The following is a 26,432-nucleotide window of genomic DNA, read 5'->3' as shown; positions in this document are numbered from 1 at the left end:
TGTGGGAGATAACCTAGAGAACATACCTTTATATGTGCCTGTGGGAGATAACATGGAGAACATACCTCTATATGTGCCTGCGGGAGACAACGTGAAGAACATACCTTTATATGTTTCTGTGGAAGATAACATGAAAAACATACCTTTATATGTGCCAGTGGGAGAGAACATGGAGAACATACCTTTATATGTGCCTGTGGGAGATAACCTAGAGAACATACCTTTATATGTACCTGTGGGAGATAACCTAGAGAACATACCTTTATATGTGCCTGTGGGAGATAACGTGGAGAACATACCTTTATATGTGCCTGTGGGAGATAATGCGGAGAACATACCTTTACATGTGCCTGTGGGAGATAACGTGGAGAACATACCTTTATACAGTATGTGGCTGTGGTAGAGAACATGGAGAACGTACCTTTATATTGGCCTGTGGGAGAGAACATGGAGAACATACCTTTATATGTGCCTTTGGGAGATAACCTAGAGAACATACCTTTATATGTACCTGTGGGAGATAACCTAGAGAACATACCTTTATATGTGCCTGTGGGAGATAACTTGGAGAACATACCTTTATATGTGTCTGTGGGAGATAACGTGGAGAACATACCTTTATATGTGCCTGTGGGAGATAATGTGGAGAACATCCCTTTATATGTGCCTGTGGGAGATAACGTGGAGAACATACCTTTATATGTGCCTGTGGGAGATAATGTGGAGAACATACCTTTATATGTACCTGTGGGAGATAATGCGGAGAACATACCTTTACATGTGCCTGTGGGAGATAATGTGGAGAACATACCTTTATACAGTATGTGGCTGTGGGAGAGAACATGGAGAACGTACCTTTACATGTGCCTGTGGGAGATAATGCGGAGAAAATACCTTTCTTTACATGTGCTTGTGGGAGATAACGTGGAGAACATACCTTTATATGTGCCTGTGGGAGATAACGTGGAGAACATACCTTTATATGTGCCTGTGGGAGATAAGGTGGAGAACATGCCTTTATATGTGCCTGTGGGAGATAACGTGGAGAACATACCTTTATACAGTATGTGGCTGTGGGAGAGAACATGGAGAACGTACCTTCATATGTGCCTGTGGGAGATAATGCAGAATAACATACCTTTCTTTACATGTGCTTGTGGGAGATAACGTGGAGAACATACCTTTATATGTGCCTGTGGGAGATAACATGGAGAACATACGTACCTGTGGGAGATAATGCGGAGAACATGCCTTTATATGTGCCTGTGGGAGATAACGTGGAGAACATACCTTTACATGTGCCTGTGGGAGATAACGTGGAGAACATACCTTTATATGTGCCTGAGGGAGATAACGTGGAGAACATACGTGCCTGTGGGAGATAATGCGGAGAACATACCTTCATATGTGCCTGTGGGAGATAACGTGGAGAACATACCTTTATATGTACCTGTGGGAGATATCGTGGAGAACATACCTTTATATGTGCCTGTGGGAGATAACATGGAGAACATACCTTTATATGTGCCTGTGGGAGATAATGCGGAGAACATACCTTTACATGTGCCTGTGGGAGATAACGTGGAGAACATACCTTTATATGTGGCTGTGGGAGAGAACATGGAGAACATACCTTTATATGTGCCTGTGGGAGAGAACATGGAGAACATACCTTTATAAGCGCCTGTGGGAGATAACATGGAGAGCATACCTTTATATGTGCCTGTGGGAGATAACCTAGAGAACACACCTTTATATGTGCCTGTGGGAGATAATGTGGAGAACATACCTTTATATGTGCCTGTGGGAGATAACGTGGAGAACATACCTCTATATGTGCCTGTGGGAGACAACGTGAAGAACATACCTTTATATGTGCCTGTGGGAGATAACATGAAAAACATACCTTTATATGTGGCTGCGGGAGAGAACATGGAGAACATACCTTTATATGTGCCTGTGGGAGAGAACATGGAGAACATAACTTTATATGTGCCTGTGGGAGATAACCTAGAGAACATACCTTTATATGTACCTGTGGGAGATAACCTAGAGAACATACCTTTATATGTGCCTGTGGGAGATAACATGGAGAACATACCTCTATATGTGCCTGTGGGAGACAACGTGAAGAACATACCTTTATATGTGCCTGTGGGAGAGAAAATGGAGAACATACCTTTATCTGTGCCTGTGGGAGATAACCTAGAGAACATACCTTTATATGTACCTGTGGGAGATAGCCTAGAGAACATACCTTTATATGTGCCTGTGGGAGATAACGTGGAGAACATACCTTTATATGTGCCTGTGGGAGATAATGTGGAGAACATACCTTTATATGTGCCTGTGGGAGATAATGTGGAGAACATCCCTTTATATATGCCTGTGGGAGATAACGTGGAGAGCATACCTTTATATGTGCCTGTGGGAGATATCGTGGAGAACATACCTTTATATGTACCTGTGGGAGATAACGTGGAGAACATACCTTTATATGTGCCTGTGGGAGATAACGTGGAGAACATACCTTTATATGTGCCTGTGGGAGATAACGTGGAGAACATACATTTATATGTACCTGTGGGAGAGAACGTGGAGAACATACCTTCATATGTGCCTATGGGAGAGAACGTGGAGAACATACCTTTATATGTGCCTGTGGTAGATAACATGGAGAACATACCTTTATATGTGCCTGTGGGAGATAACATGGAGAACATACCTCTATATGTGCCTGTGGGAGATAACGTGGAGAACATACCTTTATACAGTATGTGGCTGTGGGAGAGAACATCGAGAACGTACCTTTATATGTACCTGTGGGAGATAATGCGGATAACATACCTTTACATGTGCTTGTGGGAGATAACGTGGAGAACATACCTTTATATGTGCCTGTGGGAGATAACGTGGAGAACATACGTGCCTGTGGGAGATAATGCGGAGAACATACCTTTATATGTGCCTGTGGGAGATAACGTGGAGAACATACCTTTACATGTGCCTGTGGGAGATAACGTGGGGAACATACCTTTATATGTGCCTGAGGGAGATAATGTGGAGAACATACGTGCCTGTGGGAGATAATGCGGAGAACATACCTTTATATGTGCCTGTGGGAGATAACATGAAAAACATACCTTTATAAGTGCCTGTGGGAGAGAACATGGAGAACATACCTTTATATGTGCCTGTGGGAGATAACCTAGAGAACATACCTTTATATGTACCTGTGGGAGATAACCTAGAGAACATACCTTTATATGTGCCTGTGGGAGATAACGTGGAGAACATACCTTTATATGTGCCTGTGGGAGATAACGTGGAGAACATACCTTTATATTTGCCTATGGGAGATAATGTGGAGAACATCCCTTTATATGTGCCTGTGGGAGATAACTTGGAGAACATACCTTTATATGTGCCTGTGGGAGATAATGTGGAGAACATATCTTTATATGTACCTGTGGGAGATAATGCGGAGAACATACCTTTACATGTGCCTGTGGGAGATAACGTGGAGAACATACCTTTATACAGTATGTGGCTGTGGTAGAGAACATGGAGAACGTACCTTTATATGTGCCTGTGGGAGATAATGCGGGGAACATACCTTTCTTTACATGTGCTTGTGGGAGATATCGTGGAGAACATACCTTTATATGTGCCTGTGAGAGATAACGTGGAGAACATATGTGCCTGTGGGAGATAATGCGGATAACATACCTTTATATGTGCCTGTGGGAGATAACGTGGAGAACATACCTTTACATGTGCCTGTGGGAGATAACGTGGAGAACATACCTTTATATGTGCCTGAGGGAGATAACGTGGAGAACATACGTGACTGTGGGAGATAATGCGGAGAACATACCTTTATATGTGCCTGTGGGAGATAACGTGGAGAACATACCTTTACATGTGCCTGTGGGAGATAACGTGGAGAACATACCTTTATACAGTATGTGGCTGTGGGAGAGAACGTGGAGAACATACCTTCATATGTGCCTGTGGGAGATAATATGGAGAACATACCTTTATATGTGCCTGTGGGAGATAATGCGGAGAACATACCTTTACATGTGCCTGTGGGAGATAACCTAGAGAACATACCTTTACATGTGCCTGTGGGAGATAACGTGGAGAACATACCTTTATACAGTATGTGGCTGTGGTAGAGAACATGGAGAACGTACCTTTATATGTGCCTGTGGGAGATAATGCGGAGAACATACCTTTCTTTACATGTGCTTGTGGGAGATATCGTGGAGAACATACCTTTATATGTGCCTGTGAGAGATAACGTGGAGAACATATGTGCCTGTGGGAGATAATGCGGATAACATACCTTTATATGTGCCTGTGGGAGATAACGTGGAGAACATACCTTTACATGTGCCTGTGGGAGATAACGTGGAGAACATACCTTTATATGTGCCTGAGGGAGATAACGTGGAGAACATACGTGACTGTGGGAGATAATGCGGAGAACATACCTTTATATGTGCCTGTGGGAGATAACGTGGAGAACATACCTTTACATGTGCCTGTGGGAGATAACGTGGAGAACATACCTTTATACAGTATGTGGCTGTGGGAGAGAACGTGGAGAACATACCTTCATATGTGCCTGTGGGAGATAATATGGAGAACATACCTTTATATGTGCCTGTGGGAGATAATGCGGAGAACATACCTTTACATGTGCCTGTGGGAGATAACGTGGAGAACATACCTTTACATGTGCCTGTGGGAGATAATGTGGAGAACATACCTTTACATGTGCCTGTGGGAGATAACCTAGAGAACATACCTTTACATGTGCCTGTGGGAGATAACGTGGAGAACATACCTTTATATGTGCCTGAGGGAGATAACGTGGAGAACATACGTAACTGTGGGAGATAATGCGGAGAACATACCTTCATATGTGCCTGTGGGAGATAACGTGGAGAACATACCTTTACATGTGCCTGTGGGAAATAACGTGGACAACATACCTTTATATGTACCTGTGGGAGATATCGTGGAGAACATACCTTTATATGTGCCTGTGGGAGATAACATGGAGAACATACCTTTATATGTGCCTGTGGGAGATAATGCGGAGAACATACCTTTACATGTGCCTGTGGGAGATAACGTGGAGAACATACCTTTATATGTGGCTGTGGGAGAGAACATGGAGAACATACCTTTATATGTGCCTGTGGGAGAGAACATGGAGAACATACCTTTATAAGCGCCTGTGGGAGATAACATGGAGAGCATACCTTTATATGTGCCTGTGGGAGATAACCTAGAGAACACACCTTTATATGTGTCTGTGGGAGATAATGTTGAGAACATACCTTTATACGTGCCTGTGGGAGATAACGTGGAGAACATACCTCTATATGTGCCTGTGGGAGACAACGTGAAGAACATACCTTTATATGTGCCTGTGGGAGATAACATGAAAAACATACCTTTATATGTGGCTGCGGGAGAGAACATGGAGAACATACCTTTATATGTGCCTGTGGGAGAGAACATGGAGAACATAACTTTATATGTGCCTGTGGGAGATAACCTAGAGAACATACCTTTATATGTACCTGTGGGAGATAACCTAGAGAACATACCTTTATATGTGCCTGTGGGAGATAACATGGAGAACATACCTCTATATGTGCCTGTGGGAGACAACGTGAAGAACATACCTTTATATGTGCCTGTGGGAGATAACATGAAAAACATACCTTTATATGTGCCTGTGGGAGAGAAAATGGAGAACATACCTTTATCTGTGCCTGTGGGAGATAACCTAGAGAACATACCTTTATATGTACCTGTGGGAGATAGCCTAGAGAACATACCTTTATATGTGCCTGTGGGAGATAACGTGGAGAACATACCTTTATATGTGCCTGTGGGAGATAATGTGGAGAACATACCTTTATATGTGCCTGTGGGAGATAATGTGGAGAACATCCCTTTATATATGCCTGTGGGAGATAACGTGGAGAGCATACCTTTATATGTGCCTGTGGGAGATAACGTGGAGAACATACCTTTATATGTACCTGTGGGAGATAACGTGGAGAACATACCTTTATATGTGCCTGTGGGAGATAACGTGGAGAACATACCTTTATATGTGCCTGTGGGAGATAACGTGGAGAACATACATTTATATGTACCTGTGGGAGAGAACGTGGAGAACATACCTTCATATGTGCCTATGGGAGAGAACGTGGAGAACATACCTTTATATGTGCCTGTGGTAGATAACATGGAGAACATACCTTTATATGTGCCTGTGGGAGATAACATGGAGAACATACCTCTATATGTGCCTGTGGGAGATAACGTGGAGAACATACCTTTATACAGTATGTGGCTGTGGGAGAGAACATCGAGAACGTACCTTTATATGTACCTGTGGGAGATCATGCGGATAACATACCTTTACATGTGCTTGTGGGAGATAACGTGGAGAACATACCTTTATATGTGCCTGTGGGAGATAACGTGGAGAACATACGTGCCTGTGGGAGATAATGCGGAGAACATACCTTTATATGTGCCTGTGGGAGATAACGTGGAGAACATACCTTTACATGTGCCTGTGGGAGATAACGTGGGGAACATACCTTTATATGTGCCTGAGGGAGATAATGTGGAGAACATACGTGCCTGTGGGAGATAATGCGGAGAACATACCTTTATATGTGCCTGTGGGAGATAACATGAAAAACATACCTTTATATGTGGCTGCGGGAGAGAACATGGAGAACATACCTTTATATGTGCCTGTGGGAGAAAACATGGAGAACATACCTTTATATGTGCCTGTGGGAGATAACCTAGAGAACATACCTTTATAAGTGCCTGTGGGAGAGAACATGGAGAACATACCTTTATATGTGCCTGTGGGAGATAACATGGAGAACATACCTCTATATGTGCCTGTGGGAGACACCGTGAAGAACATACCTTTATATGTGCCTGTGGGAGATAACATGAAAAACATACCTTTATAAGTGCCTGTGGGAGAGAACATGGAGAACATACCTTTATATGTGCCTGTGGGAGATAACCTAGAGAACATACCTTTATATGTACCTGTGGGAGATAACCTAGAGAACATACCTTTATATGTGCCTGTGGGAGATAACGTGGAGAACATACCTTTATATGTGCCTGTGGGAGATAACGTGGAGAACATACCTTTATATTTGCCTATGGGAGATAATGTGGAGAACATCCCTTTATATGTGCCTGTGGGAGATAACTTGGAGAACATACCTTTATATGTGCCTGTGGGAGATAATGTGGAGAACATATCTTTATATGTACCTGTGGGAGATAATGCGGAGAACATACCTTTACATGTGCCTGTGGGAGATAACGTGGAGAACATACCTTTATACAGTATGTGGCTGTGGTAGAGAACATGGAGAACGTACCTTTATATGTGCCTGTGGGAGATAATGCGGAGAACATACCTTTCTTTACATGTGCTTGTGGGAGATAACGTGGAGAACATACCTTTATATGTGGCTGTGAGAGATAACGTGGAGAACATATGTGCCTGTGGGAGATAATGCGGATAACATACCTTTATATGTGCCTGTGGGAGATAACGTGGAGAACATACCTTTACATGTGCCTGTGGGAGATAACGTGGAGAACATACCTTTATATGTGCCTGAGGGAGATAACGTGGAGAACATACGTGACTGTGGGAGATAATGCGGAGAACATACCTTTATATGTGCCTGTGGGAGATAACGTGGAGAACATACCTTTACATGTGCCTGTGGGAGATAACGTGGAGAACATACCTTTATACAGTATGTGGCTGTGGGAGAGAACGTGGAGAACATACCTTCATATGTGCCTGTGGGAGATAATATGGAGAACATACCTTTATATGTGCCTGTGGGAGATAATGCGGAGAACATACCTTTACATGTGCCTGTGGGAGATAACGTGGAGAACATACCTTTACATGTGCCTGTGGGAGATAATGTGGAGAACATACATTTACATGTGCCTGTGGGAGATAACCTAGAGAACATACCTTTATATGTACCTGTGGGAGATAACGTGGAGAACATACCTTTATATATGCCTGTGGGAGATAACGTGGAGAGCATACCTTTATATGTGCCTGTGGGAGATAACGTGGAGAACATACCTTTATATGTACCTGTGGGAGATAACGTGGAGAACATACCTTTATATGTGCCTGTGGGAGATAACGTGGAGAACATACCTTTATATGTGCCTGTGGGAGATAACGTGGAGAACATACATTTATATGTACCTGTGGGAGAGAACGTGGAGAACATACCTTCATATGTGCCTATGGGAGAGAACGTGGAGAACATACGTACCTGTGGGAGATAATGCGGAGAACGTGCCTTTATATGTGCCTGTGGGAGATAACGTGGAGAACATACCTTTACATGTGCTTGTGGGAGATAACGTGGAGAACATACCTTTATATGTGCCTGTGGGAGATAACATGGAGAACATACGTACCTGTGGGAGATAATGCGGAGAACATGCCTTTATATGTGCCTGTGGGAGATAACGTGGAGAACATACCTTTACATGTGCCTGTGGGAGATAACGTGGAGAACATACCTTTATATGTGCCTGAGGGAGATAACGTGGAGAACATACGTGCCTGTGGGAGATAATGCGGAGAACATACCTTCATATGTGCCTGTGGGAGATAACGTGGAGAACATACCTTTATATGTACCTGTGGGAGATATCGTGGAGAACATACCTTTATATGTGCCTGTGGGAGATAACATGGAGAACATACCTTTATATGTGCCTGTGGGAGATAATGCGGAGAACATACCTTTACATGTGCCTGTGGGAGATAACGTGGAGAACATACCTTTATATGTGGCTGTGGGAGAGAACATGGAGAACATACCTTTATATGTGCCTGTGGGAGAGAACATGGAGAACATACCTTTATAAGCGCCTGTGGGAGATAACATGGAGAGCATACCTTTATATGTGCCTGTGGGAGATAACCTAGAGAACACACCTTTATATGTGCCTGTGGGAGATAATGTGGAGAACATACCTTTATATGTGCCTGTGGGAGATAACGTGGAGAACATACCTCTATATGTGCCTGTGGGAGACAACGTGAAGAACATACCTTTATATGTGCCTGTGGGAGATAACATGAAAAACATACCTTTATATGTGGCTGCGGGAGAGAACATGGAGAACATACCTTTATATGTGCCTGTGGGAGAGAACATGGAGAACATAACTTTATATGTGCCTGTGGGAGATAACCTAGAGAACATACCTTTATATGTACCTGTGGGAGATAACCTAGAGAACATACCTTTATATGTGCCTGTGGGAGATAACATGGAGAACATACCTCTATATGTGCCTGTGGGAGACAACGTGAAGAACATACCTTTATATGTGCCTGTGGGAGATAACATGAAAAACATACCTTTATATGTGCCTGTGGGAGAGAAAATGGAGAACATACCTTTATCTGTGCCTGTGGGAGATAACCTAGAGAACATACCTTTATATGTACCTGTGGGAGATAGCCTAGAGAACATACCTTTATATGTGCCTGTGGGAGATAACGTGGAGAACATACCTTTATATGTGCCTGTGGGAGATAATGTGGAGAACATACCTTTATATGTGCCTGTGGGAGATAATGTGGAGAACATCCCTTTATATATGCCTGTGGGAGATAACGTGGAGAGCATACCTTTATATGTGCCTGTGGGAGATAACGTGGAGAACATACCTTTATATGTACCTGTGGGAGATAACGTGGAGAACATACCTTTATATGTGCCTGTGGGAGATAACGTGGAGAACATACCTTTATATGTGCCTGTGGGAGATAACGTGGAGAACATACATTTATATGTACCTGTGGGAGAGAACGTGGAGAACATACCTTCATATGTGCCTATGGGAGAGAACGTGGAGAACATACCTTTATATGTGCCTGTGGTAGATAACATGGAGAACATACCTTTATATGTGCCTGTGGGAGATAACATGGAGAACATACCTCTATATGTGCCTGTGGGAGATAACGTGGAGAACATACCTTTATACAGTATGTGGCTGTGGGAGAGAACATCGAGAACGTACCTTTATATGTACCTGTGGGAGATAATGCGGATAACATACCTTTACATGTGCTTGTGGGAGATAACGTGGAGAACATACCTTTATATGTGCCTGTGGGAGATAACGTGGAGAACATACGTGCCTGTGGGAGATAATGCGGAGAACATACCTTTATATGTGCCTGTGGGAGATAACGTGGAGAACATACCTTTACATGTGCCTGTGGGAGATAACGTGGGGAACATACCTTTATATGTGCCTGAGGGAGATAATGTGGAGAACATACGTGCCTGTGGGAGATAATGCGGAGAACATACCTTTATATGTGCCTGTGGGAGATAACATGAAAAACATACCTTTATATGTGGCTGCGGGAGAGAACATGGAGAACATACCTTTATATGTGCCTGTGGGAGAAAACATGGAGAACATACCTTTATATGTGCCTGTGGGAGATAACCTAGAGAACATACCTTTATATGTACCTGTGGGAGATAACCTAGAGAACATACCTTTATATGTGCCTGTGGGAGATAACATGGAAAACATACCTCTATATGTGCCTGTGGGAGACAACGTGAAGAACATACCTTTATATGTGCCTGTGGGAGATAACATGAAAAACATACCTTTATAAGTGCCTGTGGGAGAGAACATGGAGAACATACCTTTATATGTGCCTGTGGGAGATAACCTAGAGAACATACCTTTATATGTACCTGTGGGAGATAACCTAGAGAACATACCTTTATATGTGCCTGTGGGAGATAACGTGGAGAACATACCTTTATATGTGCCTGTGGGAGATAACGTGGAGAACATACCTTTATATTTGCCTATGGGAGATAATGTGGAGAACATCCCTTTATATGTGCCTGTGGGAGATAACTTGGAGAACATACCTTTATATGTGCCTGTGGGAGATAATGTGGAGAACATATCTTTATATGTACCTGTGGGAGATAATGCGGAGAACATACCTTTACATGTGCCTGTGGGAGATAACGTGGAGAACATACCTTTATACAGTATGTGGCTGTGGTAGAGAACATGGAGAACGTACCTTTATATGTGCCTGTGGGAGATAATGCGGGGAACATACCTTTCTTTACATGTGCTTGTGGGAGATATCGTGGAGAACATACCTTTATATGTGCCTGTGAGAGATAACGTGGAGAACATATGTGCCTGTGGGAGATAATGCGGATAACATACCTTTATATGTGCCTGTGGGAGATAACGTGGAGAACATACCTTTACATGTGCCTGTGGGAGATAACGTGGAGAACATACCTTTATATGTGCCTGAGGGAGATAACGTGGAGAACATACGTGACTGTGGGAGATAATGCGGAGAACATACCTTTATATGTGCCTGTGGGAGATAACGTGGAGAACACACCTTTACATGTGCCTGTGGGAGATAACGTGGAGAACATACCTTTATACAGTATGTGGCTGTGGGAGAGAACGTGGAGAACATACCTTCATATGTGCCTGTGGGAGATAATATGGAGAACATACCTTTATATGTGCCTGTGGGAGATAATGCGGAGAACATACCTTTACATGTGCCTGTGGGAGATAACCTAGAGAACATACCTTTACATGTGCCTGTGGGAGATAACGTGGAGAACATACCTTTATACAGTATGTGGCTGTGGTAGAGAACATGGAGAACGTACCTTTATATGTGCCTGTGGGAGATAATGCGGAGAACATACCTTTCTTTACATGTGCTTGTGGGAGATATCGTGGAGAACATACCTTTATATGTGCCTGTGAGAGATAACGTGGAGAACATATGTGCCTGTGGGAGATAATGCGGATAACATACCTTTATATGTGCCTGTGGGAGATAACGTGGAGAACATACCTTTACATGTGCCTGTGGGAGATAACGTGGAGAACATACCTTTATATGTGCCTGAGGGAGATAACGTGGAGAACATACGTGACTGTGGGAGATAATGCGGAGAACATACCTTTATATGTGCCTGTGGGAGATAACGTGGAGAACATACCTTTACATATGCCTGTGGGAGATAACGTGGAGAACATACCTTTATACAGTATGTGGCTGTGGGAGAGAACGTGGAGAACATACCTTCATATGTGCCTGTGGGAGATAATATGGAGAACATACCTTTATATGTGCCTGTGGGAGATAATGCGGAGAACATACCTTTACATGTGCCTGTGGGAGATAACGTGGAGAACATACCTTTACATGTGCCTGTGGGAGATAATGTGGAGAACATACCTTTACATGTGCCTGTGGGAGATAACCTAGAGAACATACCTTTACATGTGCCTGTGGGAGATAACGTGGAGAACATACCTTTATATGTGCCTGAGGGAGATAACGTGGAGAACATACGTAACTGTGGGAGATAATGCGGAGAACATACCTTCATATGTGCCTGTGGGAGATAACGTGGAGAACATACCTTTACATGTGCCTGTGGGAAATAACGTGGACAACATACCTTTATATGTACCTGTGGGAGATATCGTGGAGAACATACCTTTATATGTGCCTGTGGGAGATAACATGGAGAACATACCTTTATATGTGCCTGTGGGAGATAATGCGGAGAACATACCTTTACATGTGCCTGTGGGAGATAACGTGGAGAACATACCTTTATATGTGGCTGTGGGAGAGAACATGGAGAACATACCTTTATATGTGCCTGTGGGAGAGAACATGGAGAACATACCTTTATAAGCGCCTGTGGGAGATAACATGGAGAGCATACCTTTATATGTGCCTGTGGGAGATAACCTAGAGAACACACCTTTATATGTGTCTGTGGGAGATAATGTTGAGAACATACCTTTATACGTGCCTGTGGGAGATAACGTGGAGAACATACCTCTATATGTGCCTGTGGGAGACAACGTGAAGAACATACCTTTATATGTGCCTGTGGGAGATAACATGAAAAACATACCTTTATATGTGGCTGCGGGAGAGAACATGGAGAACATACCTTTATATGTGCCTGTGGGAGAGAACATGGAGAACATAACTTTATATGTGCCTGTGGGAGATAACCTAGAGAACATACCTTTATATGTACCTGTGGGAGATAACCTAGAGAACATACCTTTATATGTGCCTGTGGGAGATAACATGGAGAACATACCTCTATATGTGCCTGTGGGAGACAACGTGAAGAACATACCTTTATATGTGCCTGTGGGAGATAACATGAAAAACATACCTTTATATGTGCCTGTGGGAGAGAAAATGGAGAACATACCTTTATCTGTGCCTGTGGGAGATAACCTAGAGAACATACCTTTATATGTACCTGTGGGAGATAGCCTAGAGAACATACCTTTATATGTGCCTGTGGGAGATAACGTGGAGAACATACCTTTATATGTGCCTGTGGGAGATAATGTGGAGAACATACCTTTATACGTGCCTGTGGGAGATAATGTGGAGAACATCCCTTTATATATGCCTGTGGGAGATAACGTGGAGAGCATACCTTTATATGTGCCTGTGGGAGATAACGTGGAGAACATACCTTTATATGTACCTGTGGGAGATAACGTGGAGAACATACCTTTATATGTGCCTGTGGGAGATAACGTGGAGAACATACCTTTATATGTGCCTGTGGGAGATAACGTGGAGAACATACATTTATATGTACCTGTGGGAGAGAACGTGGAGAACATACCTTCATATGTGCCTATGGGAGAGAACGTGGAGAACATACCTTTATATGTGCCTGTGGTAGATAACATGGAGAACATACCTTTATATGTGCCTGTGGGAGATAACATGGAGAACATACCTCTATATGTGCCTGTGGGAGATAACGTGGAGAACATACCTTTATACAGTATGTGGCTGTGGGAGAGAACATCGAGAACGTACCTTTATATGTACCTGTGGGAGATCATGCGGATAACATACCTTTACATGTGCTTGTGGGAGATAACGTGGAGAACATACCTTTATATGTGCCTGTGGGAGATAACGTGGAGAACATACGTGCCTGTGGGAGATAATGCGGAGAACATACCTTTATATGTGCCTGTGGGAGATAACGTGGAGAACATACCTTTACATGTGCCTGTGGGAGATAACGTGGGGAACATACCTTTATATGTGCCTGAGGGAGATAATGTGGAGAACATACGTGCCTGTGGGAGATAATGCGGAGAACATACCTTTATATGTGCCTGTGGGAGATAACATGAAAAACATACCTTTATATGTGGCTGCGGGAGAGAACATGGAGAACATACCTTTATATGTGCCTGTGGGAGAAAACATGGAGAACATACCTTTATATGTGCCTGTGGGAGATAACCTAGAGAACATACCTTTATAAGTGCCTGTGGGAGAGAACATGGAGAACATACCTTTATATGTGCCTGTGGGAGATAACATGGAGAACATACCTCTATATGTGCCTGTGGGAGACACCGTGAAGAACATACCTTTATATGTGCCTGTGGGAGATAACATGAAAAACATACCTTTATAAGTGCCTGTGGGAGAGAACATGGAGAACATACCTTTATATGTGCCTGTGGGAGATAACCTAGAGAACATACCTTTATATGTACCTGTGGGAGATAACCTAGAGAACATACCTTTATATGTGCCTGTGGGAGATAACGTGGAGAACATACCTTTATATGTGCCTGTGGGAGATAACGTGGAGAACATACCTTTATATTTGCCTATGGGAGATAATGTGGAGAACATCCCTTTATATGTGCCTGTGGGAGATAACTTGGAGAACATACCTTTATATGTGCCTGTGGGAGATAATGTGGAGAACATATCTTTATATGTACCTGTGGGAGATAATGCGGAGAACATACCTTTACATGTGCCTGTGGGAGATAACGTGGAGAACATACCTTTATACAGTATGTGGCTGTGGTAGAGAACATGGAGAACGTACCTTTATATGTGCCTGTGGGAGATAATGCGGAGAACATACCTTTCTTTACATGTGCTTGTGGGAGATAACGTGGAGAACATACCTTTATATGTGGCTGTGAGAGATAACGTGGAGAACATATGTGCCTGTGGGAGATAATGCGGATAACATACCTTTATATGTGCCTGTGGGAGATAACGTGGAGAACATACCTTTACATGTGCCTGTGGGAGATAACGTGGAGAACATACCTTTATATGTGCCTGAGGGAGATAACGTGGAGAACATACGTGACTGTGGGAGATAATGCGGAGAACATACCTTTATATGTGCCTGTGGGAGATAACGTGGAGAACATACCTTTACATGTGCCTGTGGGAGATAACGTGGAGAACATACCTTTATACAGTATGTGGCTGTGGGAGAGAACGTGGAGAACATACCTTCATATGTGCCTGTGGGAGATAATATGGAGAACATACCTTTATATGTGCCTGTGGGAGATAATGCGGAGAACATACCTTTACATGTGCCTGTGGGAGATAACGTGGAGAACATACCTTTACATGTGCCTGTGGGAGATAATGTGGAGAACATACATTTACATGTGCCTGTGGGAGATAACCTAGAGAACATACCTTTATATGTACCTGTGGGAGATAACGTGGAGAACATACCTTTATATATGCCTGTGGGAGATAACGTGGAGAGCATACCTTTATATGTGCCTGTGGGAGATAACGTGGAGAACATACCTTTATATGTACCTGTGGGAGATAACGTGGAGAACATACCTTTATATGTGCCTGTGGGAGATAACGTGGAGAACATACCTTTATATGTGCCTGTGGGAGATAACGTGGAGAACATACATTTATATGTACCTGTGGGAGAGAACGTGGAGAACATACCTTCATATGTGCCTATGGGAGAGAACGTGGAGAACATACGTACCTGTGGGAGATAATGCGGAGAACGTGCCTTTATATGTGCCTGTGGGAGATAACGTGGAGAACATACCTTTACATGTGCTTGTGGGAGATAACGTGGAGAACATACCTTTATATGTGCCTGTGGGAGATAACATGGAGAACATACGTACCTGTGGGAGATAATGCGGAGAACATGCCTTTATATGTGCCTGTGGGAGATAACGTGGAGAACATACCTTTACATGTGCCTGTGGGAGATAACGTGGAGAACATACCTTTATATGTGCCTGAGGGAGATAACGTGGAGAACATACGTGCCTGTGGGAGATAATGCGGAGAACATACCTTCATATGTGCCTGTGGGAGATAACGTGGAGAACATACCTTTATATGTACCTGTGGGAGATATCGTGGAGAACATACCTTTATATGTGCCTGTGGGAGATAACATGGAGAACATACCTTTATATGTGCCTGTGGGAGATAATGCGGAGAACATACCTTTACATGTGCCTGTGGGAGATAACGTGGAGAACATACCTTTATATGTGGCTGTGGGAGAGAACATGGAGAACATACCTTTATATGTGCCTGTGGGAGAGAACATGGAGAACATACCTTTATAAGCGCCTGTGGGAGATAACATGGAGAGCATACCTTTATATGTGCCTGTGGGAGATAACCTAGAGAACACACCTTTATATGTGCCTGTGGGAGATAATGTGGAGAACATACCTTTATATGTGCCTGTGGGAGATAACGTGGAGAACATACCTCTATATGTGCCTGTGGGAGACAACGTGAAGAACATACCTTTATATGTGCCTGTGGGAGATAACATGAAAAACATACCTTTATATGTGGCTGCGGGAGAGAACATGGAGAACATACCTTTATATGTGCCTGTGGGAGAGAACATGGAGAACATAACTTTATATGTGCCTGTGGGAGATAACCTAGAGAACATACCTTTATATGTACCTGTGGGAGATAACCTAGAGAACATACCTTTATATGTGCCTGTGGGAGATAACATGGAGAACATACCTCTATATGTGCCTGTGGGAGACAACGTGAAGAACATACCTTTATATGTGCCTGTGGGAGATAACATGAAAAACATACCTTTATATGTGCCTGTGGGAGAGAAAATGGAGAACATACCTTTATCTGTGCCTGTGGGAGATAACCTAGAGAACATACCTTTATATGTACCTGTGGGAGATAGCCTAGAGAACATACCTTTATATGTGCCTGTGGGAGATAACGTGGAGAACATACCTTTATATGTGCCTGTGGGAGATAATGTGGAGAACATACCTTTATATGTGCCTGTGGGAGATAATGTGGAGAACATCCCTTTATATATGCCTGTGGGAGATAACGTGGAGAGCATACCTTTATATGTGCCTGTGGGAGATAACGTGGAGAACATACCTTTATATGTACCTGTGGGAGATAACGTGGAGAACATACCTTTATATGTGCCTGTGGGAGATAACGTGGAGAACATACCTTTATATGTGCCTGTGGGAGATAACGTGGAGAACATACATTTATATGTACCTGTGGGAGAGAACGTGGAGAACATACCTTCATATGTGCCTATGGGAGAGAACGTGGAGAACATACCTTTATATGTGCCTGTGGTAGATAACATGGAGAACATACCTTTATATGTGCCTGTGGGAGATAACATGGAGAACATACCTCTATATGTGCCTGTGGGAGATAACGTGGAGAACATACCTTTATACAGTATGTGGCTGTGGGAGAGAACATCGAGAACGTACCTTTATATGTACCTGTGGGAGATAATGCGGATAACATACCTTTACATGTGCTTGTGGGAGATAACGTGGAGAACATACTTTTATATGTGCCTGTGGGAGATAACGTGGAGAACATACGTGCCTGTGGGAGATAATGCGGAGAACATACCTTTATATGTGCCTGTGGGAGATAACGTGGAGAACATACCTTTACATGTGCCTGTGGGAGATAACGTGGGGAACATACCTTTATATGTGCCTGAGGGAGATAATGTGGAGAACATACGTGCCTGTGGGAGATAATGCGGAGAACATACCTTTATATGTGCCTGTGGGAGATAACATGAAAAACATACCTTTATATGTGGCTGCGGGAGAGAACATGGAGAACATACCTTTATATGTGCCTGTGGGAGAAAACATGGAGAACATACCTTTATATGTGCCTGTGGGAGATAACCTAGAGAACATACCTTTATATGTACCTGTGGGAGATAACCTAGAGAACATACCTTTATATGTGCCTGTGGGAGATAACATGGAAAACATATCTCTATATGTGCCTGTGGGAGACAACGTGAAGAACATACCTTTATATGTGCCTGTGGGAGATAACATGAAAAACATACCTTTATAAGTGCCTGTGGGAGAGAACATGGAGAACATACCTTTATATGTGCCTGTGGGAGATAACCTAGAGAACATACCTTTATATGTACCTGTGGGAGATAACCTAGAGAACATACCTTTATATGTGCCTGTGGGAGATAACGTGGAGAACATACCTTTATATGTGCCTGTGGGAGATAACGTGGAGAACATACCTTTATATTTGCCTATGGGAGATAATGTGGAGAACATCCCTTTATATGTGCCTGTGGGAGATAACTTGGAGAACATACCTTTATATGTGCCTGTGGGAGATAATGTGGAGAACATATCTTTATATGTACCTGTGGGAGATAATGCGGAGAACATACCTTTACATGTGCCTGTGGGAGATAACGTGGAGAACATACCTTTATACAGTATGTGGCTGTGGTAGAGAACATGGAGAACGTACCTTTATATGTGCCTGTGGGAGATAATGCGGGGAACATACCTTTCTTTACATGTGCTTGTGGGAGATATCGTGGAGAACATACCTTTATATGTGCCTGTGAGAGATAACGTGGAGAACATATGTGCCTGTGGGAGATAATGCGGATAACATACCTTTATATGTGCCTGTGGGAGATAACGTGGAGAACATACCTTTACATGTGCCTGTGGGAGATAACGTGGAGAACATACCTTTATATGTGCCTGAGGGAGATAACGTGGAGAACATACGTGACTGTGGGAGATAATGCGGAGAACATACCTTTATATGTGCCTGTGGGAGATAACGTGGAGAACACACCTTTACATGTGCCTGTGGGAGATAACGTGGAGAACATACCTTTATACAGTATGTGGCTGTGGGAGAGAACGTGGAGAACATACCTTCATATGTGCCTGTGGGAGATAATATGGAGAACATACCTTTATATGTGCCTGTGGGAGATAATGCGGAGAACATACCTTTACATGTGCCTGTGGGAGATAACCTAGAGAACATACCTTTACATGTGCCTGTGGGAGATAACGTGGAGAACATACCTTTATACAGTATGTGGCTGTGGTAGAGAACATGGAGAACGTACCTTTATATGTGCCTGTGGGAGATAATGCGGAGAACATACCTTTCTTTACATGTGCTTGTGGGAGATATCGTGGAGAACATACCTTTATATGTGCCTGTGAGAGATAACGTGGAGAACATATGTGCCTGTGGGAGATAATGCGGATAACATACCTTTATATGTGCCTGTGGGAGATAACGTGGAGAACATACCTTTACATGTGCCTGTGGGAGATAACGTGGAGAACATACCTTTATATGTGCCTGAGGGAGATAACGTGGAGAACATACGTGACTGTGGGAGATAATGCGGAGAACATACCTTTATATGTGCCTGTGGGAGATAACGTGGAGAACATACCTTTACATATGCCTGTGGGAGATAACGTGGAGAACATACCTTTATACAGTATGTGGCTGTGGGAGAGAACGTGGAGAACATACCTTCATATGTGCCTGTGGGAGATAATATGGAGAACATACCTTTATATGTGCCTGTGGGAGATAATGCGGAGAACATACCTTTACATGTGCCTGTGGGAGATAACGTGGAGAACATACCTTTACATGTGCCTGTGGGAGATAATGTGGAGAACATACCTTTACATGTGCCTGTGGGAGATAACCTAGAGAACATACCTTTACATGTGCCTGTGGGAGATAACGTGGAGAACATACCTTTATATGTGCCTGAGGGAGATAACGTGGAGAACATACGTAACTGTGGGAGATAATGCGGAGAACATACCTTCATATGTGCCTGTGGGAGATAACGTGGAGAACATACCTTTACATGTGCCTGTGGGAAATAACGTGGACAACATACCTTTATATGTACCTGTGGGAGATATCGTGGAGAACATACCTTTATATGTGCCTGTGGGAGATAACATGGAGAACATACCTTTATATGTGCCTGTGGGAGATAATGCGGAGAACATACCTTTACATGTGCCTGTGGGAGATAACGTGGAGAACATACCTTTATATGTGGCTGTGGGAGAGAACATGGAGAACATACCTTTATATGTGCCTGTGGGAGAGAACATGGAGAACATACCTTTATAAGCGCCTGTGGGAGATAACATGGAGAGCATACCTTTATATGTGCCTGTGGGAGATAACCTAGAGAACACACCTTTATATGTGTCTGTGGGAGATAATGTTGAGAACATACCTTTATACGTGCCTGTGGGAGATAACGTGGAGAACATACCTCTATATGTGCCTGTGGGAGACAACGTGAAGAACATACCTTTATATGTGCCTGTGGGAGATAACATGAAAAACATACCTTTATATGTGGCTGCGGGAGAGAACATGGAGAACATACCTTTATATGTGCCTGTGGGAGAGAACATGGAGAACATAACTTTATATGTGCCTGTGGGAGATAACCTAGAGAACATACCTTTATATGTACCTGTGGGAGATAACCTAGAGAACATACCTTTATATGTGCCTGTGGGAGATAACATGGAGAACATACCTCTATATGTGCCTGTGGGAGACAACGTGAAGAACATACCTTTATATGTGCCTGTGGGAGATAACATGAAAAACATACCTTTATATGTGCCTGTGGGAGAGAAAATGGAGAACATACCTTTATCTGTGCCTGTGGGAGATAACCTAGAGAACATACCTTTATATGTACCTGTGGGAGATAGCCTAGAGAACATACCTTTATATGTGCCTGTGGGAGATAACGTGGAGAACATACCTTTATATGTGCCTGTGGGAGATAATGTGGAGAACATACCTTTATACGTGCCTGTGGGAGATAATGTGGAGAACATCCCTTTATATATGCCTGTGGGAGATAACGTGGAGAGCATACCTTTATATGTGCCTGTGGGAGATAACGTGGAGAACATACCTTTATATGTACCTGTGGGAGATAACGTGGAGAACATACCTTTATATGTGCCTGTGGGAGATAACGTGGAGAACATACCTTTATATGTGCCTGTGGGAGATAACGTGGAGAACATACATTTATATGTACCTGTGGGAGAGAACGTGGAGAACATACCTTCATATGTGCCTATGGGAGAGAACGTGGAGAACATACCTTTATATGTGCCTGTGGTAGATAACATGGAGAACATACCTTTATATGTGCCTGTGGGAGATAACATGGAGAACATACCTCTATATGTGCCTGTGGGAGATAACGTGGAGAACATACCTTTATACAGTATGTGGCTGTGGGAGAGAACATCGAGAACGTACCTTTATATGTACCTGTGGGAGATCATGCGGATAACATACCTTTACATGTGCTTGTGGGAGATAACGTGGAGAACATACCTTTATATGTGCCTGTGGGAGATAACGTGGAGAACATACGTGCCTGTGGGAGATAATGCGGAGAACATACCTTTATATGTGCCTGTGGGAGATAACGTGGAGAACATACCTTTACATGTGCCTGTGGGAGATAACGTGGGGAACATACCTTTATATGTGCCTGAGGGAGATAATGTGGAGAACATACGTGCCTGTGGGAGATAATGCGGAGAACATACCTTTATATGTGCCTGTGGGAGATAACATGAAAAACATACCTTTATATGTGGCTGCGGGAGAGAACATGGAGAACATACCTTTATATGTGCCTGTGGGAGAAAACATGGAGAACATACCTTTATATGTGCCTGTGGGAGATAACCTAGAGAACATACCTTTATAAGTGCCTGTGGGAGAGAACATGGAGAACATACCTTTATATGTGCCTGTGGGAGATAACATGGAGAACATACCTCTATATGTGCCTGTGGGAGACACCGTGAAGAACATACCTTTATATGTGCCTGTGGGAGATAACATGAAAAACATACCTTTATAAGTGCCTGTGGGAGAGAACATGGAGAACATACCTTTATATGTGCCTGTAGGAGATAACCTAGAGAACATACCTTTATATGTACCTGTGGGAGATAACCTAGAGAACATACCTTTATATGTGCCTGTGGGAGATAACGTGGAGAACATACCTTTATATGTGCCTGTGGGAGATAACGTGGAGAACATACCTTTATATTTGCCTATGGGAGATAATGTGGAGAACATCCCTTTATATGTGCCTGTGGGAGATAACTTGGAGAACATACCTTTATATGTGCCTGTGGGAGATAATGTGGAGAACATATCTTTATATGTACCTGTGGGAGATAATGCGGAGAACATACCTTTACATGTGCCTGTGGGAGATAACGTGGAGAACATACCTTTATACAGTATGTGGCTGTGGTAGAGAACATGGAGAACGTACCTTTATATGTGCCTGTGGGAGATAATGCGGAGAACATACCTTTCTTTACATGTGCTTGTGGGAGATAACGTGGAGAACATACCTTTATATGTGGCTGTGAGAGATAACGTGGAGAACATATGTGCCTGTGGGAGATAATGCGGATAACATACCTTTATATGTGCCTGTGGGAGATAACGTGGAGAACATACCTTTACATGTGCCTGTGGGAGATAACGTGGAGAACATACCTTTATATGTGCCTGAGGGAGATAACGTGGAGAACATACGTGACTGTGGGAGATAATGCGGAGAACATACCTTTATATGTGCCTGTGGGAGATAACGTGGAGAACATACCTTTACATGTGCCTGTGGGAGATAACGTGGAGAACATACCTTTATACAGTATGTGGCTGTGGGAGAGAACGTGGAGAACATACCTTCATATGTGCCTGTGGGAGATAATATGGAGAACATACCTTTATATGTGCCTGTGGGAGATAATGCGGAGAACATACCTTTACATGTGCCTGTGGGAGATAACGTGGAGAACATACCTTTACATGTGCCTGTGGGAGATAATGTGGAGAACATACATTTACATGTGCCTGTGGGAGATAACCTAGAGAACATACCTTTATATGTACCTGTGGGAGATAACGTGGAGAACATACCTTTATATATGCCTGTGGGAGATAACGTGGAGAGCATACCTTTATATGTGCCTGTGGGAGATAACGTGGAGAACATACCTTTATATGTACCTGTGGGAGATAACGTGGAGAACATACCTTTATATGTGCCTGTGGGAGATAACGTGGAGAACATACCTTTATATGTGCCTGTGGGAGATAACGTGGAGAACATACATTTATATGTACCTGTGGGAGAGAACGTGGAGAACATACCTTCATATGTGCCTATGGGAGAGAACGTGGAGAACATACCTTTATATGTGCCTGTGGTAGATAACATGGAGAACATACCTTTATATGTGCCTGTGGGAGATAACATGGAGAACATACCTCTATATGTGCCTGTGGGAGATAACGTGGAGAATATACCTTTATACAGTATGTGGCTGTGGGAGAGAACATGGAGAACGTACCTTTATATGTACCTGTGGGAGATAATGCGGATAACATACCTTTACATGTGCTTGTGGGAGATAACGTGGAGAACATACCTTTATATGTGCCTGTGGGAGATAACGTGGAGAACATACGTGCCTGTGGGAGACAATGCGGAGAACATACCTTTATATGTGCCTGTGGGAGATAACGTGGAGAACATACCTTTACATGTGCCTGTGGGAGATAACGTGGGGAACATACCTTTATATGTGCCTGAGGGAGATAATGTGGAGAACATACGTGCCTGTGGGAGATAATGCGGAGAACATACCTTTATATGTGCCTGTGGGAGGTAACATGGAGAACATACCTCATCATTCTGCAGTACGTCCACGTATGTTACAGTGGAACCTCCTTGTGACCGGTGCCCATGTGTTGGCTCCCACAGAACCAGTTTGCTGGCTGGCAGTTCCTGGTGTCTTTGGCAGTGTCCCGCTAGTCTCATTACGGCATTCAGATTCTCGTTGGTAACATTTGTACTCTTGCTGATGTTGATCTCTACACATAGCATTCTGGTGGAGCACCCGTCTAGAGACTTCTGCAGGGTTGGCTTCAGGGTCCAGCATTCACTGCCATATAGGAGAACAGATTCCACAGTTGCGTAGAAGATGTTGTAGTTCCATAGTAGTTCCACACCCTGGCCATGCCGTTCAGGGCCCTCCATGCAAGTTCCTTCCTCACTTTTAGATCCTGCTCTGTTGGGTTGACCCATGAGCCCAAGTACTTGAAGTCATTGACTTCCTTCAGAGCATTGCCTCATGTTTTTGTGATGGATGGGTGTTCCGCTTGGATGTTATGCGTGATCAACTCAGTTTTCTTGGCATGCCAGCCGAAGGTCAACCTTGGCACGCTTCGACTCCACTCTGCTCAAGAGCTCCTGTGCTTGCCCCACGTTGTTGGAGATCAGGCTGGTGTCGTCCGCGTAGTCGAGGTCCGTCAAGACTACTGCAGGTTGTCTTTTTGACCTCCTTGATGTAATGGTAAGGCCAAGATCCTGTTCACATCCATTGATGGCCTTTCTGAACGCGTAGTCCAAGACTATGACAAAAAGAAAGGGGGCTAGGGTGTCTCCTTGCACTACCCCGGCCATGATGACAACGTATGTTGCTCCAAAACCTGTATGGACCTTTCAGCATTAATGGTGCCTTCACAGATGTGTAAGTTACCCATGCCTTGGGCACTAATACACCCCCATACCATCACAGATGCTGGCTTTTGAACTTTGCGCCTATAACAATCCGGATGGTTATTTTCCTCTTTGTTCCGGAGGACACCACGTCCACAGTTTCCTAACATAATTTGAAATGTGGACTCGTCAGACCACTTTGCATCAGTCCATCTTAGATGAGCTCGGACCCAGAGAAGCCGGCGGCGTTTCAGGGTGTTGTTGATAAATGGGTTGGGCTTTGCATAGCAGAGTTTTAACTTGCACTTACAGATGTAGCGACCAACTGTAGTTACTGACAGTGGTTTTATGAAGTGTTCCTGAGCCCATGTGGTGATCTCCTTTACACACTGATGTCGGTTTTTGATGCAGGGATGAAAGGTCCGTAATATCATCGCTTGTAGGTGACTTCCACTAAAAGTCGGTTTTATCTCCCCAGGTATCCTCAACCTGCCAGCAGTGGCCGTGGGCATCATCACTGGAGGCTTCGTGCTGAAGCGCTTTAAGCTCGGCGTGGTGGGCGCGGCCAGGATGGCGCTGGGGACCTCCATCGCCTCCTTTTGCCTGCTGCTGGTGCAAGTCTTCCTCCGCTGTGACAATGCCCAGGTGGCCGGCCTCACCGTGACTTACCAAGGGTGAGCAAGGCTGGGAATTGTTGTCTGGCACGGCTATTTTGTGTATGCAACTCTTGTGTGCACCAGAATCCCTGAAGTGTCCTACGATGCGCAGAGTTTGTTGTCCCAATGCAACACGGGCTGCTCCTGCTCCATGAAGCAGTGGGACCCCGTCTGCGCCTACAACGGCATCACCTACGCCTCACCCTGCCTGGCCGGCTGTCACTCCTCCACTGGCACGGGCAAGGAGATGGTGAGCGCCACGCAATACATCACCCAACTTTGTTCTAATCACATCAACAATTATATTCAAATAAATACAGATTTCATTTACAAACCCTGTTTCCATATGAGTTGGGACATTGTGTTAGATGTAAATATAAACGGAATACAATGATTTGCAAATCCTTTTCAACCCATATTCAGTTGAATGCACTACAAAGACAAGATATTTGATGTTCAAATTCATAAACGTTTTAGAGGCAGCATAGAAGCGAATATGATTGACTAGTATACCGTACAACCCCACCCCAAAGTGTAATGTCCTGAACGGTGCTTCTCTCTGCTCCTAGTCCTTCCACAACTGTTCCTGTGTCAGCGCCGTCCTGAGTCCAGACCCGAACACGAGTCCAGACTTGAACACGTCCACGGTGCTGGGCCAGTGCGCCAGGAAGAGCGACTGCGAGCGGACCTTCCATATCTACATGGCAATATCCGTGGTGGGCTCCTTCATCTCCGCCTGCGGGGGCACGCCGGGATACATCGTGCTGCTCAGGTCGGCCATCTTGGACAGGGCACTGCATGGATAGGTGTTGCTGACCCAGACCACCTTTGATCA

General features: G+C 43.8%; 1 protein-coding gene across 2 annotated transcripts in view; it reads left to right on the top strand.

The window, feature by feature from the left end:
- LOC133559926 (solute carrier organic anion transporter family member 1C1-like) overlaps nt 1–26,432 on the top strand; it is a 63,049-nt gene that overhangs the window by 31,927 nt on the left and 4,690 nt on the right. For both annotated transcript variants that reach the window (XM_061911921.1, XM_061911920.1), the window contains exons 11-13: nt 25,420–25,615; nt 25,682–25,847; nt 26,167–26,369. In XM_061911921.1, coding sequence (XP_061767905.1) covers nt 25,420–25,615; nt 25,682–25,847; nt 26,167–26,369 — 565 coding nt within the window. The remainder of the gene's footprint in view (nt 1–25,419; nt 25,616–25,681; nt 25,848–26,166; nt 26,370–26,432) is intronic.

The sequence above is a fragment of the Nerophis ophidion genome, linkage group LG10 (assembly GCF_033978795.1).
Source record: "Nerophis ophidion isolate RoL-2023_Sa linkage group LG10, RoL_Noph_v1.0, whole genome shotgun sequence".
NCBI classification, from domain to species: Eukaryota; Metazoa; Chordata; class Actinopteri; order Syngnathiformes; family Syngnathidae; genus Nerophis; species Nerophis ophidion.
The sequence above is the reverse complement of the archived record's forward strand: the minus strand, read 5'-3'. Positions and strand labels throughout refer to the sequence as shown.